Source organism: Macrobrachium nipponense, chromosome 11 (assembly GCF_015104395.2).
Source record: "Macrobrachium nipponense isolate FS-2020 chromosome 11, ASM1510439v2, whole genome shotgun sequence".
In the NCBI taxonomy this organism is placed as follows: domain Eukaryota; kingdom Metazoa; phylum Arthropoda; class Malacostraca; order Decapoda; family Palaemonidae; genus Macrobrachium; species Macrobrachium nipponense.
Window position 1 is genome coordinate 83,869,637 of NC_061087.1, and position 17,089 is coordinate 83,886,725.

The following is a 17,089-nucleotide window of genomic DNA, read 5'->3' on the forward strand; positions in this document are numbered from 1 at the left end:
GTTTTAATCGCGGTAGGTTATACAATAACCGGATTGCGTGATGGGCTGTCCCATAGTAACTGGGAGTTTTCCTTTTTTGTTCATTTACCTTATAGATAGTAATTTTAAAGTTTTATTATCCAAGAAATTTGCAAGTTAAAACTGGGGTTATCCATTTTTAACGTGGGACTTCTTTTTTCCCCCTATAATGATCGACAACTTTACTGCAAATCTTTTAGTATTTCATGATTTTGTTTATTCATAAAAGATAACACTATATTAATATGTTATTCGGTTAGTATAAGTTATATTTTTAGTAATAAACACGATGAATATATGCACAGTGAATTGCATTCCATTGTGTAAAAGCGAAATGATTTGCAGTTAATTTCCTACTAAATTAAATGCGCTATTAAGAGAAACTGTGCAATGCTTCGCCACCATGAATTCTTCAGCGCAATTGCTATAATAGCAAAACAGTACATAACTCAAGAATTCTAGTATTTGGCTACAGTTGTACGTTAATGTAAGCTTTGTCATCACATCGTAAAGCTCTTCTCTATCACAATTTCTAATCTTTACAGATAAGGTTACATGACGGAGGTATGATTTCGTTTTATACTTGAAAAGTATTATGCAAAAAAGATAAAAAGTACACCTCTTTCTTGCATTCTCACTTTACTTACCTTTGGTTTGGTTGAAGACCTCAATCTCTCGAGCCAAAGGAGTTTTTAATTTATAATCAACGGTAAAGTGGGGGCGCCGGGGAAGCAGGGAGTTATTTTCAGGTAATTTGACTTACTTCCATGCCGTATTGTTAATACCTTCACATTAGCTTTCCATTACAAGACACACAGAATTTTGTTGTGGATTTTGTATTGGTTGTTCATGTTCAGGGCAGTTCCCACCTCGAAATCGTACGTTCCCAGCGAAGTTAATGCTGGCATAATTAAATATTTCTACATTTTTCGTACTAATTTCCGTCTTTGACTTTAGAACTTTGAATTATTATGGTTTTTACTTTTTTCGTTAAATTTACTCATGCAGTTTCATATGTGTAGTATCACTACCAAACTAGTACTGAAACTCGACCATACCATCAGACCTCCATCCCATTCCATCACCTTACTACACCTAAATTTACTAATTCCTTTTGTGATGTACAGTTCATGGCAAACGGCAAGAGAACTAAAAAAAAAAAAAAGCCGTTTTACAACTTCAACAATGCTAACTTAACATCAGTTACCTACATAACTGCCAAAACATCCTTTGCATCATTTGGGACATTATATCTTTATGAGGTTATATAAAAAGAAAAAAATATTTTTATAGGGCAAGAATGAGGAACAACGAACAAAGACTAAGAACTATAAAAAGGAAATTATATTAGGCTAAGAGTATGAAGGTAAATATCATCAAAGGATAAGACGACCAGAGACAGGACGACGTAGTACCATTGACAAAGAACCGGAGACCATGACAAAATAATTATGTGTTACTAAATGATGGAAGCCGGGACTTGGCATTAACATTGTTTACCAAATAGTAGTCAAATCTCGATAATTCAGTGTCCTTTGTAAGTTCTACATTACATTCAGCTTCACTTCACCCAACGCACCTACAGGAGATAAAACCGAGTTGCAGTTGCCTTCCTCACAGTACTGAGTTTCATTGAGGTCTAAGCCTACATTTTTACTCAAAAATATTTTTCAAAATATCAGTAAGCAAGTCTTTATTGGTACACGAACAGACCTGTAATTTTTCTTTAAATTTCAGGTACCCAGACCACATCAACAATTGTTTCTTCTAGAAATAGCCTAAACTCTTGACTCCAAGCCAGGCCTTTTGTCATAAAAGTTTAGTAAAGAAGAGGTCAAGATGATCTGAAAAAGGTGTACCCTACCATGTTGGATGGCGATACAGATGCAGTTTATCAAGGTAGCAAGAGTGATTAGCCTGAAAACTGCCCACACCCCTTGGTTAACCCCCCTCCACCCAAATGATCAACTGTTTCATCTCCCATCTTCATGAGCCAAGATACATGAGATATAATCTCTTGGAATATTTTTTGCCTCAAGAGGAACATTCCTTTCCTAAACATGTTCTGCAAAAACTTCAAAGACATCGTACAAGAAACGCTCCTCTGGCCACATGACCATGTCATCTGCTACTCAATACACGAAGACTTCAGAACCTTCTCGACTTCATCGATGCAACATGCAAGTTACAGATCAAATCATAGTCGGTCGCCCTAAAAGTGGCCTTTATTTCCTGTAGCACAAATCGTTAGACAACTTGGTAAATGTGAAGACCTACAGGAGTGACAGACTGCTGGGGCTTCAAGTGACAGTAGGGGACTCTAAAATCCAAAAAAATTAATGTTTATATGCCCTAGGAAAATAACAATAATTTTGATCAATACTGCATGATCCTAGGTGCGTTACACAGTATTATTCACGATTCTCCAGCTGATCACATCTGTATAATCGGGGTTCTTAATTCTCACCCCCACAAAGCAATTTTATAACTAAGTTACTCGTCTGTAAAAATCATGCTCTCCAAATTCGCGATGTAATAATGCTCCTCCCTCCATCCTCCTATTCATATGTACAAAATAGAGCGGACTCAATTACAACGTACTTGGCTGGACCATTGCAGCACTTCTCCACAACTTCATGATTATATTATGACCTGCAATATTCGCTACGATCCTGCAACAGGCTACGATCACATCCCCTTACAGTTACAGGTGTCTTTCAGTACCACATCCCTCCCTACCGTGAACCCCCAACTGACTGTCCACCAGCTGTAAACTGAGATTTTATGAACCAACAGAAAACCAGATACTCAAAGGTGACCACGGAAACCAGGTTGCGGTCGATAACTTACATTTTGCTAGCTGCACTATTCAATGCGTGCATAACTCACCAGTTTCTTCCAGACTCCCTATTCTTAGTTCACTTGATACCATTAATCAAAAACATGCTACAGAATGCAGCTGACCCTGGCAATTACCGGCTGATTACACTCACAACGATTGCGTCGAAGATAGGTACTCGAGTCGGTTTTCTAGTGAGACTTCTCCCCTTTCTACACACCACTGACAACCAGTTCGCATTTTAAGCAAACCTGCACTCAACCAACACCTGCATCTACATACTGAAAGAATTGCTGAACTATTACCTATGATAACCTATCATCAGCCTCTCCTGTTTTCCTGTTTTGTGGATGTGAGAAAAGCATTTGACAGAGTAAACTACCCGAAGCTGCATAATAGAGGCACACCTCTATATTTAACTGGCATTTTATATCGCTGGTTCTCCACACACCAATTTTGTGTCAAATGGGGTAACGTATTATCGTACACCTTCGGCTCCCTAAACGGGCTTCGGCAAGGGGGCATTCTCTCCCCATACCTGTTTAATACGTACACAGATGCCTTTAATGTCAAACTGAACTCACTCCCAATCGGATGTACTGGCAATGAAACAACTATAAACAACCTCTGTTATGGCGACGATATGGTTCTGATTTCCCCATCAGTGCAAGGTTTCCAACGACTAAACGACATCTGCCACCAATATGCAGAGGAATTTGATATCATATACAACGAAACCAAGACCCATTGCGTGTCGCTGCTTCCAAGATCGCTTAAACGTATTGCAAAACCACAAATTTTCCTTGGAAATCATCGGTTGGAATTCGTGCACGAATTTCTGTATTTGGGTCACATTATCACGGACGACCTAAAAGATACAGCAGACATTGAACGGAGGCGTCGTAAACTGTGCAACTGGCAACAGTATTTATCGGCGTTCCTTCTGGATAGACTATACTATACCCGAGAGACCATGAGACGTATCACTGTTGTGCACAATAACATTTTGAGACGCCTCACACACTCCCCGCTACCACTACGCCACACTGATGTTCAAAGAAAACCGCCTGGATAACTTAAAAATCATTGTAAGGCGAACAATGTCCAGTCTGATAACCCGAGTGAGAAACTGCAGCAATTCGCTCATACAAAGCATTATTATTTATACGGTTACTGTTATTGCCGATATCTTACTTTTTCATTATTACTGTGAATATTATCAAGTTAAAGTTTTTCTACATTTAATTTTCGTATTTAGCCCTCTGGACCTGACGACTGTAATCACCTAAGGTCTCTGGCTGGAATTTAAGTTATATATCGTTTGTTTGTTTGTTTGTAAGGCGTTTTTACGTTGCATGGAACCAGCGGTTATTTGGCAACGGGACCAACGGCTTTATGTGACTTCCGAACCACGTCGAGAGTGTTTAAGTTATATAATCTGTGCACTAACTATTATAACTCAATGCATTTTTTTCTCAAATATTATTACTGTTATTACCATTATTATGATTACTATCTTTTATACTACTTAAGCATTTGTGTGGATGTTAGTTTATTCATTTTTTATCATGTTATCTCATGTATCTAGATTACGTATGTTGCTCTGTATTTTGTATATTCCTTGTATATGGCCCTGAGCTGAAATAAAGGATATTATTCATTATTATTAAAAGTAATGGCTACTTCCGCAGCGTTACGCTTGTAGAGATTCTTTATTTTGCGAATAGCGGCTTTTTCCGTGCTACTTAAACAGGCTAGTAGAGCGCCTATAGAGGTCATGATCAAATAGTGTCAAAATAAGTATATATATTTGAACTTTACAGATAAACTATGATACCATAATCATCAAAAGTCATTAACAATTTTCTCTCTCTCTCCCTCTCTCTTAAAGCGAGCTTTCGTCTGGAGCTGCCAGAAAACATCCTCGGGCTGGGAAGCTGAGGGTGGACTGATCTTGGTGTGGTGTCCTTCCTCATATTTGGGGTTGACAGCAGGTGGTCTGCCCCATGCTGATCTCCTATTGGCTGGTGACAGTGAGTCTTCGTTTTCATTGGTGGCTTGAGCCAGGTCTCAAGCCACTTTCTCCGAGCCGATGGTCGTGATGGTGCAGATCCTGCAGCCGTCTAGACCCGCTGATGGGCGTTGCGCTATGCTGTGGGACGTCACGGCTAATTTGATTTTCATCGGCTGCAGGAGTACCTCGTTCGGGGGCGTTGTCTTCCGTGGAGTTGTCGTGATCGGTGGTGTAATTGTTGGTGGCAGGTCTTCTCCTACTCGTAGGGAGGAGAAATTCTTCCTGTGTCGTATTTAGTGTAGGCTTTATTTGCTGGATGAGAAGCGCCTGCAGCAGGCGCAACCGATGGGCATCAGGGGCCTTCCCAATGATATTCGTGTACTGTATGATGACATCCCAGGGGATGGCCTCATCTTTGGAGCGGACGTGATACTTGATAGCCCCCTCTTGGGCGTGGCATGAGAGTCTCTTCGACAGGCACATGGTAGTCATACCTATGTAGGCGCCACTGCATTAGCGGACTGGGCATGTATACGGGTACACTACATGCGTCTGCTTCAGGGGGTCTCGTACCTGTGGAGAGGGGTTATTTTTCATAATAAGGTTCCGCATCCTCCAATTCTGGTAACATATGATTAGGTCTATATTCTTGGTGTCGTTGGTCGGGGATACATTTTCAGAAATAATTTTCTTAATGGAGTCCTCTTCTTCACGGTAATGGGAACTCATGAAGGCTTTATAGTACAGCTTGATATTATCCTGGGGGCGGGGCTGCGGGCTCTCACTATCGTACCATTTCTCCAGGGGTGTGCGGACTTCCTTGCTGATTACTTTATTTGAGTACCCGTTATTCACAAGTACTTGGAAGGCGCGGTCGAGTTCCTGGTGAGTGTCCTGCCAGGTCGAGCAGTGGGAGAGGGCTCTCCTGTCGAAGGCCCTGACGGTGGTGCTTTTGAATCTGGCGGGGCAATTGCTGTCACCATTGAGGCAAAGTCCTAGATTGGTCTTCTTTGTGTAGACGGAAGTACGGAGACCATCTTCCGTCTTGCTTACAAGGACGTCGAGGAAGGGGAGCCGATCGTCGGAGCTGTGTTTAACTGTGTAATTCAGCACACTGCACTGCTGAAATGCTTGATGGAGTGCTTCTACCTCATCCTCGGCGTCTACTTGCACAAAGATGTCGTCAATATAACGTCCATATCTACGGGGTTGCTGCATCCTGGCGAAGACCCGTTCCTCCATGGTGCCCATATAAATGTTAGCGAAGAGGACCCCCAGTGGGGAGCCCATCGCCACGCCGTCTTTCTGGTGGAACATCTGGCCACGGTGGGTGGAGAAAGGGGCCTTCTTCGTGCAGATCTCCAGCAGCGTACGGAGCGAGGCTTCGGGTATGTTGAGGGGCACTGTCGACTGATTCCTGTAGACACAATCAAGGATTGTATCTATGGTTTCGTCGACAGGCACGTTCATAAATAGGGACTCCACATCCAGCGAGGCAATAATCCCAGTGCCAGGGGCATCCTTGATGGCTTCTAAGAATTCTGCTGAAGACTGTACCAACTCAGGACGTAAGGGGTCAAAATTTGGTTAAGGCATTTAGCCAAGGTGTACGTAGGGGCGGGCAAAATAGAGTAGAACCTCTACAAGTGTAACGCTGCTGAAGTAGCCATTTCTTTTAATAAAGTATGCTTGAGAGAGGGTCTGCTTCCTAAGTACACTAATATTCGGCTACATGACCCGTCAGCAAGAAATAATGAGGACACCAGGAGCTTTAGAAAATCCCTCCTACAGCAGCAAATAGCAATCAAGACTACCGAACTGCGTGCCCTCCAGAATGAGACCAAGAGACTGTGGCAGGAGTGGGAGAGAGTGAGAAGCAGCTCCGGCACCAGTGGAGTAGGAGAGGAACCTATAGCAGCACGTCCTGGTGCCCTTCGAGAAGAAGGTAGTCATGGACTGGACGACACCGAATTTAATAATCCTGAACGTGACACACCCACTGAAGAAGACAACCTCGCAGGAGAGGAACCAATATACCCTGGGAACATTGAGAGATGCCTCGTCCGCCTTCAGGAGGACGACATGAAGCAGCGGATGAGAGGTGCCCTGCGCAAGCTCTTCTCCCTGAACAGCGGCAAATTCCGCGTCCCATAACGAACCAAAGGATACATTAACCTTACTGATTACGACCCCACCCCCAATCAAGACGCCCTTCTGAAGCTGGGTCTTAATTGCCACTTCATTTTGAGACCCAGGCCTCATGACAAGAGACTCGAAATCAAGTTGCTCCTAGACTCCATCCAGCAACTCGAAGCCCGGAGCATCGTGAGAACCACCGACGCCCTTCAACCCCTCCTACTTGCTGAAGCCCTTACAGAGAGGGGCTTGCACTCCACCGGGATCCTCATCAAGGAGATGAAGAAAGCAGTGAAGGAACTGAAGGAGAAAGTGAACATCACGGTGCGACGGGTGGACTAGACAGCAGCCTTCGTCTTGATTGATACTGCCGAATATCACGAGAAGCTGGATGCTATTTTGTCTGACGAGAGCAAGTTCGAGCGCCTGACTAAGAACCCGACAGACGACATCAAGAGGGAGGCTAACGGAGTCATCAGCGCAGTGAATGCTGTGACAAACACTGTGCACCTCCCGCCCATACAAGGAGACTACAGCCTGGGTTATTTATATGGTAATATAAAAACCCACAAACAAGGAAAACCCCTCCAGCCGATCATCAGCCAGATGCCTGCCCCTAGGTACACCTTGGCTAAACGCCTTAACCAAATTTTGACCTCTTACGTCCCAAGTCGGTACAGCCTGCAATCTTCAGCAGAATTCTTAGAAGCCATCAAGGACGCCCCTGGCACCGGGATTATCGCCTCGCTGGACGTGGAGTCCCTATTTACGAACGTGCCTGTCGACGAAACCATAGATATAATCCTTGATCATGTCTACAGGAATCAGTCGACAGCACCCCTCAACATACCCGAAGCCTCGCTCCATACGCTGCTGGAGATCTGCACGAAGAAGGCCCCTTTCTCCACCCACCGTGGGCAGATGTTCCGCCAGAAGGACGGCGTGGCAATGGGCTCCCCACTGGGGGTACTCTTCGCTAACTTTTATATGGGCACCGTGGAGGAACGGGTCTTCACCAGGATGCAGCAACCCCGCAGATATGGACGTTATATTGACAACATCTTTGTGAAAGTAGACGCTGAGGATGAGGTAGAAGCCCTCCATCAAGCATTTCAGCAGTGCATTGTGCTGAATTACACAGTTAAACACAGCTCCAACGATCGTCTCCCCTTCCTCGACGTCCTTGTAAGCAAGATGGAAGACGGTCTCCATACTTCCGTCTACACAAAGAAGACCAATCTAGGACTTTGCCTCAACGGTGACAGCGAGTGCCCCGCCAGATTCAAAAGCACCACCATCAGGGCCTTCGTCAGGAGAGCCCTCTCCCACTGCTTGACCTGGCAGGACACTCACCAGGAACTCGACCGCGCCTCCCAAGTACTTGTGAATAACGGGTACTCAAATAAATTAATCAGCAAGGAAGTCCGCACACCCCTGGAGAAATGTTATGGTAGTGAGAGCCCGCAGCCTCGCCCCCAGGATCTCCATCAAGAAAATTATTTCTGAAAATGTATCCCCAACCGGTGACACCAAGAATATCGACTTAATCATATAGTATTACCAGAATCGGAGGACGCGTGACCTTATTATGAAAAATAACCCCTCTCCACAGGTACGAGACCCCTGAAGCAGACGCATGTAGTGTACCTGTATACATGCCCAGTCCGCGAATGCAGTGGCGCTTACATAGGTATGACTACCATGTGCCTGTCAAAGAGACTCATGCCACGCCCAAGAGGGGGCTATCAAGAATCACGCCAGCACCAAAGATCAAGAGGACATCTCCTGGGATGTCATCCTACAGAACATGAAGATCATCGGGAAGGCCCCTGATGCCCGTTGGTTGTGCCTGCTCAGGCGCTTCTCATCCAGCAAATAAAACCTACACTGAATACGACGTAGGAAGAATTTCTCCTCCCTACGAGTATGAGAAAACCTGCCACCAACAATGACACCACCGATCACGACAACTCCACGGAAGACAAAGCCCCCGAACGAGGTACTCATGCAGCCGATGAAAATCAAATTAGCTGTGACGTCCCACAGCGTAGCACAACGCCCATCAACGTTACCGCGCCGCTCAGGAGGTCTAGACGGCTGCAGGATCTGCAACATCGCAACCATCTGGCTCAAGCCACCAATGAAAACGAAGACTCACTGTCACCAGCCAATAGGAGATCAGCATGGGGCAGACCCACTGCTGTCAACCCCAAATATAAGGAGGAAGGACCACACCAAGATCAGTTCACCCTCAGCTTTCCAGCCCGAGAATGTCTGGGAGCTCCAGACGAAAGCTCGCTTCAAGAAAGAGAGAAAATCGTTAATGACTTTGATGACTATGGTATCATAGTTTATCTGTAAAATTCAAATATATATACCTATTTTGACACTGTATTTGATCATGACCTCTATAGGCACTCTACTAGCCTGTTTAAGTAGCACAGAAAAAGCTGCTATTCGCAAAATAGAGAAGAATCTCTACAAGTGTAATGCTGCTGAAGTAGCCATTACTTTTAATAAAGTATGCTTGAGAGAGGGTCTGCTTCCTAAGTACACTAATATTATTGTTTTTATTATAAATATGTCTTTGAAGCAACAAAATGTTACTTCAATCATTTGAATTATGGGTGGATCTGTTCTAGTTTACAATATTTATGAGCTTAATAGATATACTATTTTCTTTTAATGATTGCTGTGAATTCCTTTTTTCTGATAAAAATCTTGGTTCTATTGACAATTTGAAGCTGAAAATTTCTACTTTATTTTGGCATTTTTGAAACTGTAAAGCAAAAGTTCGGCAGAATGAAAACTGAAGTTACGTGAGAACAGAAATTTCTTGCTTTTTCATAAAAAATAGACAAAAGGATCTCTTGCAAAACCTACCAGGCAAAATAATGGACTTATCATTATTACCACTGTTTCAAAATACAACAATTCTATCAGTGTAATAACATAATCTTGCACAACCTACCAGGCAAAATAATGGACTTATCATTATTACCACTGTTTCAAAATACAATAATTCTATCAGTGTAATAACATAATCTAAGTCACTATTATTACCAACAATTTCATCTACTACTCCCTCTGTAAGAGTACAGATACTCTTTAGAACTCAATGATGTATATAATACAAACAAAAACAATAAAACACATCGTTTCAGGCTTTAACAAGCACAGTCTCTGCCCCATGTACTCCTGTACTAAATTTGCCAAAAGTCAGGAAAGTTGAAGGGGAACACATGGGAGTTACATCAAAGAGGTAATGAAGACTTCCCCTCATCTTGGCCTGATAAACAGAAAAAAGAAAATCCAAGCTGGTAACAGCACACTTATTCCAAACAGCTGGAATACTGGTATCAGTGCCAACAAGCAGTATGCAATGAGAAATGAGACCTAGTGAATTATTGAAGGAATAGTATTAGATAGTCCTTAACCAAAGAGTATTCAATATCAATGAAAGAAAACATCCTGTTGATAAACTTAAAGCAGGGGACATATAAACTTACTGAAGTATCCTACTTGCAATCTAAAAATAAAAGAAATTTGAAAACAATAGTACAACACTAACATTGCACAGTAAATAGCATGGAAAAATACATAAATCCATCACTGTCAAATAACACAAGAGAATTAATACACGAAAAAAAAACAATAAAATTACAATAAAGTTGAAAAGAACAGTGCATTATTAACATCACACAATAAACATATATATATAAGACCATCACTGAATCAAATAACAAAAGAAAATTATTACGCTGGAATCAGTTAAGTAGCACAATCAAGCACAAAAAAGATGAATAACGTGTATATGAAAGAGTGGTATGGTTAAGCAAGATTAATCTAATATCTACAAACTGGAAAAACCAAAATCAAAAGGTACTTGAGAAAATCTGGCTGCAAACATAACCACTAATTAGCAAAACATTGCTGCTCTGCTAGCTAGAACAACCCTTTAATAATGGTCAAAAAAAAAAAAAAAAAAAAAAAAACGATGCCATTTTTCCGAGACAAATTGCTGGAACAGAGAACTAGTTAAATTCACTTAAATGGTAAGATTTACTAACCACCAGGATGATTATTCACCCTTCCAAACCAGGAGTTAACACACCAACCTGAGAAACCTTTCACTTCAAGGCCATCTTATTTCATGTTTTCATTAAGCAATGATTGGTTGGTTGGTTTTATAGTTTAGGAGTAACAACAAGCATTGGGCCAGCAAAGGTCATTCAGCACTTACTGTATAACTTTATGAAATTTTAAGACGTGTTATATCAAATAAAGAAGGTTTATTTCTTTGAGATACTTTACTATATTTTGAAGTGGGGCATTTTCTCCCAATAGTTCTTCAAGTGGTGTATTATATATGTTGTTGGATCTTCGTTTTCTTTCGAATTTATGGCATTCAGTTAGCAGATGACGGACTGTGACCAGAGTACGACAATGGTCACAGTAAGGGGCCTGTCTTAACACACAAGTATTTGTGTGTTAAGTATGTATGTCCTATTCTTAATCTTGTTAATACGACATCTTCCCTTCTTTGACATTGTTGTCTATTTTGATTGAGAGTATTCATTTATTGTTGTTTTAATGTCATTGTAAGGAATTTACAATATGAAACCAAAACCATAAGTCTGAGGATGGCTGAGAGATATTAAATAGCCAATAGACACACAAGTGAAACACTTAGCCTTGGCAGAGCTAGAAAACACTGTGGGCATGTGCTAATCTACAGGGAGTACATCATCTTTCCTTTTTCAAGTTTTGGAGTGTCTGGGATTTGTGCATATGCATGAACAGGCTTTGCAAAGCAACGAGTTTATCGTGCAAAAAGGAAATAAAAAACTGCTCCATTCCATCAGTCTTCTACTACTTTTGCTTGATTCTATCAGTATTTCAAACTGATTAATTCTCATTCCCATTTAAACCATACAAATCTAATTCTTTAAGGAGCAAAAGTACAACACCAGAGAGTGAAAAATTTATTAAACCTTTCCGACCTTACTCTTCTTGTCATCAACTAAAAAGCAATTATCCAAAAGAGCATCTGTAGTTCAATAACTACAGACAGTCCCCGGGTTACGACGGGTTCGGCTTACAAAGTTCCGAGGTTAAGGCGCTTTTCAATTATATTCATCAGATATTATTTCCAGGGTTACGACGCCTACAATGCTCATCTGGCAGAAGAAATATAACACCAAAAATGCAAAATAATTAATATTTGAAGGTTTTTTTATGAAAAATGCAATAACAATTCAGTTTACATAGCTTTTAATGCACCCAAAGCATTAAAAGTAAGATTTTCTTAGGATTTTTTATGTTCCGGCTAACGACAATTTTCGGGTTATAACGCGTCTCAAGAATGGAACCCCCGTTGTAACCCGGGGACTGCCTTATAGGAATTATAGGTAGTACAGCACTGTATAATGAATTAATCTTCTGATTCTGAGAAAATCAATTTAAAATAAGGCTTAAACCTAGTATTTGTAAATTAAACAAAATTCAGAAAAAAACTATGTACATGTGCAGCAGCCCAAAAATATGTATTGTCTATACAGTAAAACAATACTCAATTTTTCTGATGTGTAATTGATCAAAGTTAATTTTGTGAAAATTTGGCTAAAAGGCCGAGAACTGAGGCAACTTCAGCCATTCAGTACCTAAGGTGAAATAAGGAGTTGGAGTGATTGGACAGCAAGATGGAAGAAAGTGGGAAGAGATGTAAAGTAAAGTTAAAAAGTGGTTGTGGCTATGAGCACGGATGCTGCAAAAATGGATCATGTCAAGATTAGCGAACCCACTATTTTTCAAGATAATATTATACCACTTTGATTTAAAAAAAAAATATACATATTATTTATATACAACATGTATATACATATATATTCTTTTTCTTCCCAGCTTTATTCCTAATCGGATTGGCCATTTTTAATGAGTCTCTTACATCTACCTTCCTACTCTCATATCATCTCTAATGCAATCTCTCCACCTGGTCTTAGGTCTTCCTCTCCTTTGTGTTCCATCCACCTCCATGTCCATCACTTCTCTTATCATGTGTTGCTCTTCTCTTCTCATCAGGTGGCCATACCATCTTAACCTTGCCTCTTGCACTTTCTTTGATGCTTCAGTGATCTTTACTGTACCCCTAATATGTTCATTTCTTATCTGAGCATCCTCATCTCGGTTACGTTCAATTTACTGCCTTCTGTTTTCTTTAGTAGTGCTGCTTCCAATCCATATGTCATTGCTGGTCTGACCACTGCCTTGTGCATTCTGCCCTTTAATCTTATAGGGACTTTCCTATCACATATGACACCGGACACCTTCCTCTTCCATGTTCCCCTCATTGTCAATCACTGAGCCAAGGTACTTGAATCTGTGGACCCTATTGATGTTTCCTCCACCTAATTTGATTGTGGTTTGGTGGTCGCCACCCAATTCGGTTGTCATATATTCTGTCTTTTTCCTGCTTATCCTTAAACCTCTACTCTCCAAGGCATATCTCCATCTTTCAAGCTTCCCTTCCAGTTCTTCCCTGTTTCCAGCTACCAAGACTGTCATCGGCATAGAGCAGACACCATGGTGGTTCCTCCCTGACATCCTCCGTCAACACATCCAAGGTAATATTAAACAGAAGTGGGCTCAGAGCGGATCCCTGATGTAGCCCGACTCCAACTTGGAAATTTTCTGTTCTTCCAACGATCTAACACTGGTCCCTACATTTCTATACAGCTCCTCGATCATTCTGAAATACTTCTCCATCACTCCTCTCTCCCTGAGACATCTCCATATTTCCTAATGTCATATGCCTTCTCAAGGTCTATAAAGGCCATATGCAAGATCTTTTGCTTCTCTCTGTACTTTTCCATAATTTGTCTCAGCGTGAAAAAACCAACCACAGTACTTAGACCCTTCATGAATCCCAGTTGCTGTCTGCTGATGAAGACTTCTTGCCGTAAACTTTCATTTATAATTCCTTCAAATACCTTTGTATGTGACATGAGCTTGATTCCTCGGTAATTTTCACAACACTGAATGTCCCCTTTCTCTTTGAATATTGGGATTAATATACTTTCTCTCCATTTTTCAGGTACAGTAGTGCCTCAGGATATGAAATTAATCCGTTCCGAAGTGGCCTTCGTAACCTGATTTTTTTGTATTTTGAACCACTTTTACATGTAAATTGCCTAATTCGTTCCAAGCCCTACAAAAACACCCCAGTAAATTTTATAATAAACCTAAATTGACCAATAAACAATGAAATACAACAACTTGGACCATTCAATACCTAACTTAAACTACATATACTACTATGTACTACATACCTGTAAATAATGTGCATTAGTGTACATGGTACAAGAAATACTGTATGTACATACGTATGTAGTCAGAGGAGGAGGACAAATGGCAGAAAACATGAACACTTATCTTTACAAAACACGTTAAGAAATGGCAAAAAAAATTAACACTAAACTTTACGAAACACATTAACAAATAGCAGAAAACATTAACACTTAACTTTACAAAAAACTTAAAATTAAATTTCTTTCTTTTTTTTTTGTCTTTTTGATTTTTACTTCTTTTTTTTCACTTTTTTATACTTTACATTTTTTACAAAATTTCAATTTCTTCACCACCGAATGGATGCCAGTCCGTTTACGGAATTTATCAAACCACCCCCCAGAAGCCTTAAAGTCTGGGGTTGCCATCGATGTCCCTTCTCCTCCATCGTCTTCGGCCTGGGCAATCAGATCACCGAAAATAGCGCTGGCCTTCTGGCAGATTGCCGTCTTGGTTATTGTATTGCCAGTGATTTCTTTGTCCTCAATCCATACAAGAAGCAGCCTCTCCACCTCATCATGCACGTGGCTCCTCTTGTTGGACAAAATAGTCACGCCCTTGGAAGGTGTAGCTGCTTTGATGGCTTCTTTCTGCTTAAGGATGGTGCCTATCGTCGACGGATTTCGGCCGTATTCCTTAGCGATCACACCCAACCGCATGCCAGCCTCATACTTCTTGATTATCTCCATCTTTGTCTCCATAGAAAGCACCCTCTTCTTTCCGTGAACTTCAGCAACTTTCTTGGGACCCATGACTATACGTACATAATTAAGTTAATAATTAAATTCTCACACAAAAGCGAAATCACTAACACGAATTTACGTTAACAAATGAAATCGTATATGTGAATGAATGAATTCTACGTGCGTACAATAACGCTGGTGCGACGGAGTAGCCGAACGACGCCTTTACATAGAGCATGATGGGGTAGATGCTGACCAATAGGAGAGCAGGATTTTACGGCCGTGACTAGCATCTGCAACCAATGGGAGAGTGGGAGGATGGTGGCGAGTCTACAGAGTTAGAGGCGCGCAAGTTTTAAAATTGTTCTCGGTGGTCCAGGCAAATCTCGGGACTTTACAGTAACACCCTTTCATAACCTGAATTATTTTCGTATGCAGAGGCAAACAAATCTTCGTCTTTGCTTTCGTAACTTGAATTTTTCGTAAGTTGGGACTTTCGTATGTCGAGGTTCCACTGTATATGTATATGCGTATATATTTTTTAAAATCAACCTGGGTTCACTAATCTTCACATGATCTGCAAAACCTTAAGTAATGACTACATATGTATAGTGCATCACATGGGATTTTTCTGAAATGCATAAAAAATTTTGGAATACATAACAATTAAATATAGAGTAATCTGCAGTTTTTTTACAAGTACCTTACAGTATAAACAGAGATGAACAAGAACCAAATTACTATAGTATTTATACATGCCTTATATAGCCACATTTATTACCCATATACAAAAATAATTCTATTTTGACTTACATCTAAGGTATGAGACTGGCAACACCATGATATTCCTTAAACTGACATAAATGCAGGTACAATTTGGACTTTATTTTCAACCTTGTGATTACACAATGGACATGTAAAGGATGGGTCCATAGCATAAGATGAGTGGATACAGTAATAACAAGCTAAGTGTTGACATCCAAAGGAATGAGGCAGAACAGGGTGATTATTACAGACAGCACAAGTGGTATCTAGGCCAAACTTAACTGGAATATCATCTCCATCTAATTCATTTTCACTAGAGCTCGGCAAAAGTTTCCTCATGAAATTGTGGAAGTGCTGTATGTTGATAAGAGGCAAAATAAATGCCAAAAGTTCTGCAAAACCATGCCACAGTAATTCTCTTGTAAAGTAACTATAGGATATCTTTCTTACAGTTTCTGGGGTAGAAGAAACTTGTTCTAACCCCAGAATTCTCTGCAATATGGATGGATACACTCCCTGGAACAAAAAGACTAGTATATTGACTAGTTCAGAAATTTTGAATATAATTTCAAGGAAGCTAACCACCTGACTAGCTTTAAGTTTTGTCTGATCATTTCTCGTTAAAGCAAAGGCAATATCCCCAGCTCTCAATTTTGCCCATTTTCCAAGTACAAGACACAGGACATATCTCTGAAGCCTATATGCAGCCACTGATTCTCCATACCTAATCTGCAAGAGCTGCTGCCCTACTGAACTTCTTGCTCTCTGAACTGTGTTCCTTAAAATGAAATAATGAATAGATGCACTAATTTCTGGTTCCAACCTTGTTAACAACCCCTGACCGATGTATTTTACTGTTTTTAACAGCTGATCTTTTATTAGTGAATATGCTTCTCTGTCAAGAAACAAAGCATCAAGTTGGGTAATCCTAGGGATAAAATTCTTTGAATTATCACTGCTAGACATGTTTATACAAAATACCAGGTTGAACAGCCATAAAATTTGCAGATATTAAATAAGCAACAGATAATTTTAAATAGTAGACTGTATCTTTTTTACAGAGACTTCTTTATTATTTAGCTGCTTGGTTGTTCATCTCTCCATGCTGAATTGTGACCTGAAATCAAAACAAAATGTCTATTAAAAACAGCAAATTTGGTTTTAGTTATGCAATGTTGCATAATATTGAATTTAGAAAAGTAGTACAACATTTCTATCTACAATATAAAATTATTGCTATTTTATCCATACATACAAACCAGTGCTTTGCAGACTGTGGTTATACCAATC

The 17,089-nt window shown here is 40.6% G+C and overlaps 1 protein-coding gene across 8 annotated transcripts in view; it reads right to left on the reverse strand.

Moving 5' to 3' along the window:
• Positions 1-11,979: 11,979 nt before the first annotated feature.
• LOC135206625 (peroxisome biogenesis factor 2-like) overlaps positions 11,980-17,089 on the reverse strand; it is a 37,272-nt gene continuing 32,162 nt past the window's right edge. For all 8 annotated transcript variants that reach the window (XM_064237968.1, XM_064237985.1, XM_064237975.1 and 5 more), the window contains one exon: positions 11,980-16,916. In XM_064237968.1, coding sequence (XP_064094038.1) covers positions 15,884-16,765 — 882 coding nt within the window. In that variant the 5' untranslated portion in view covers positions 16,766-16,916 and the 3' untranslated portion in view covers positions 11,980-15,883. The remainder of the gene's footprint in view (positions 16,917-17,089) is intronic.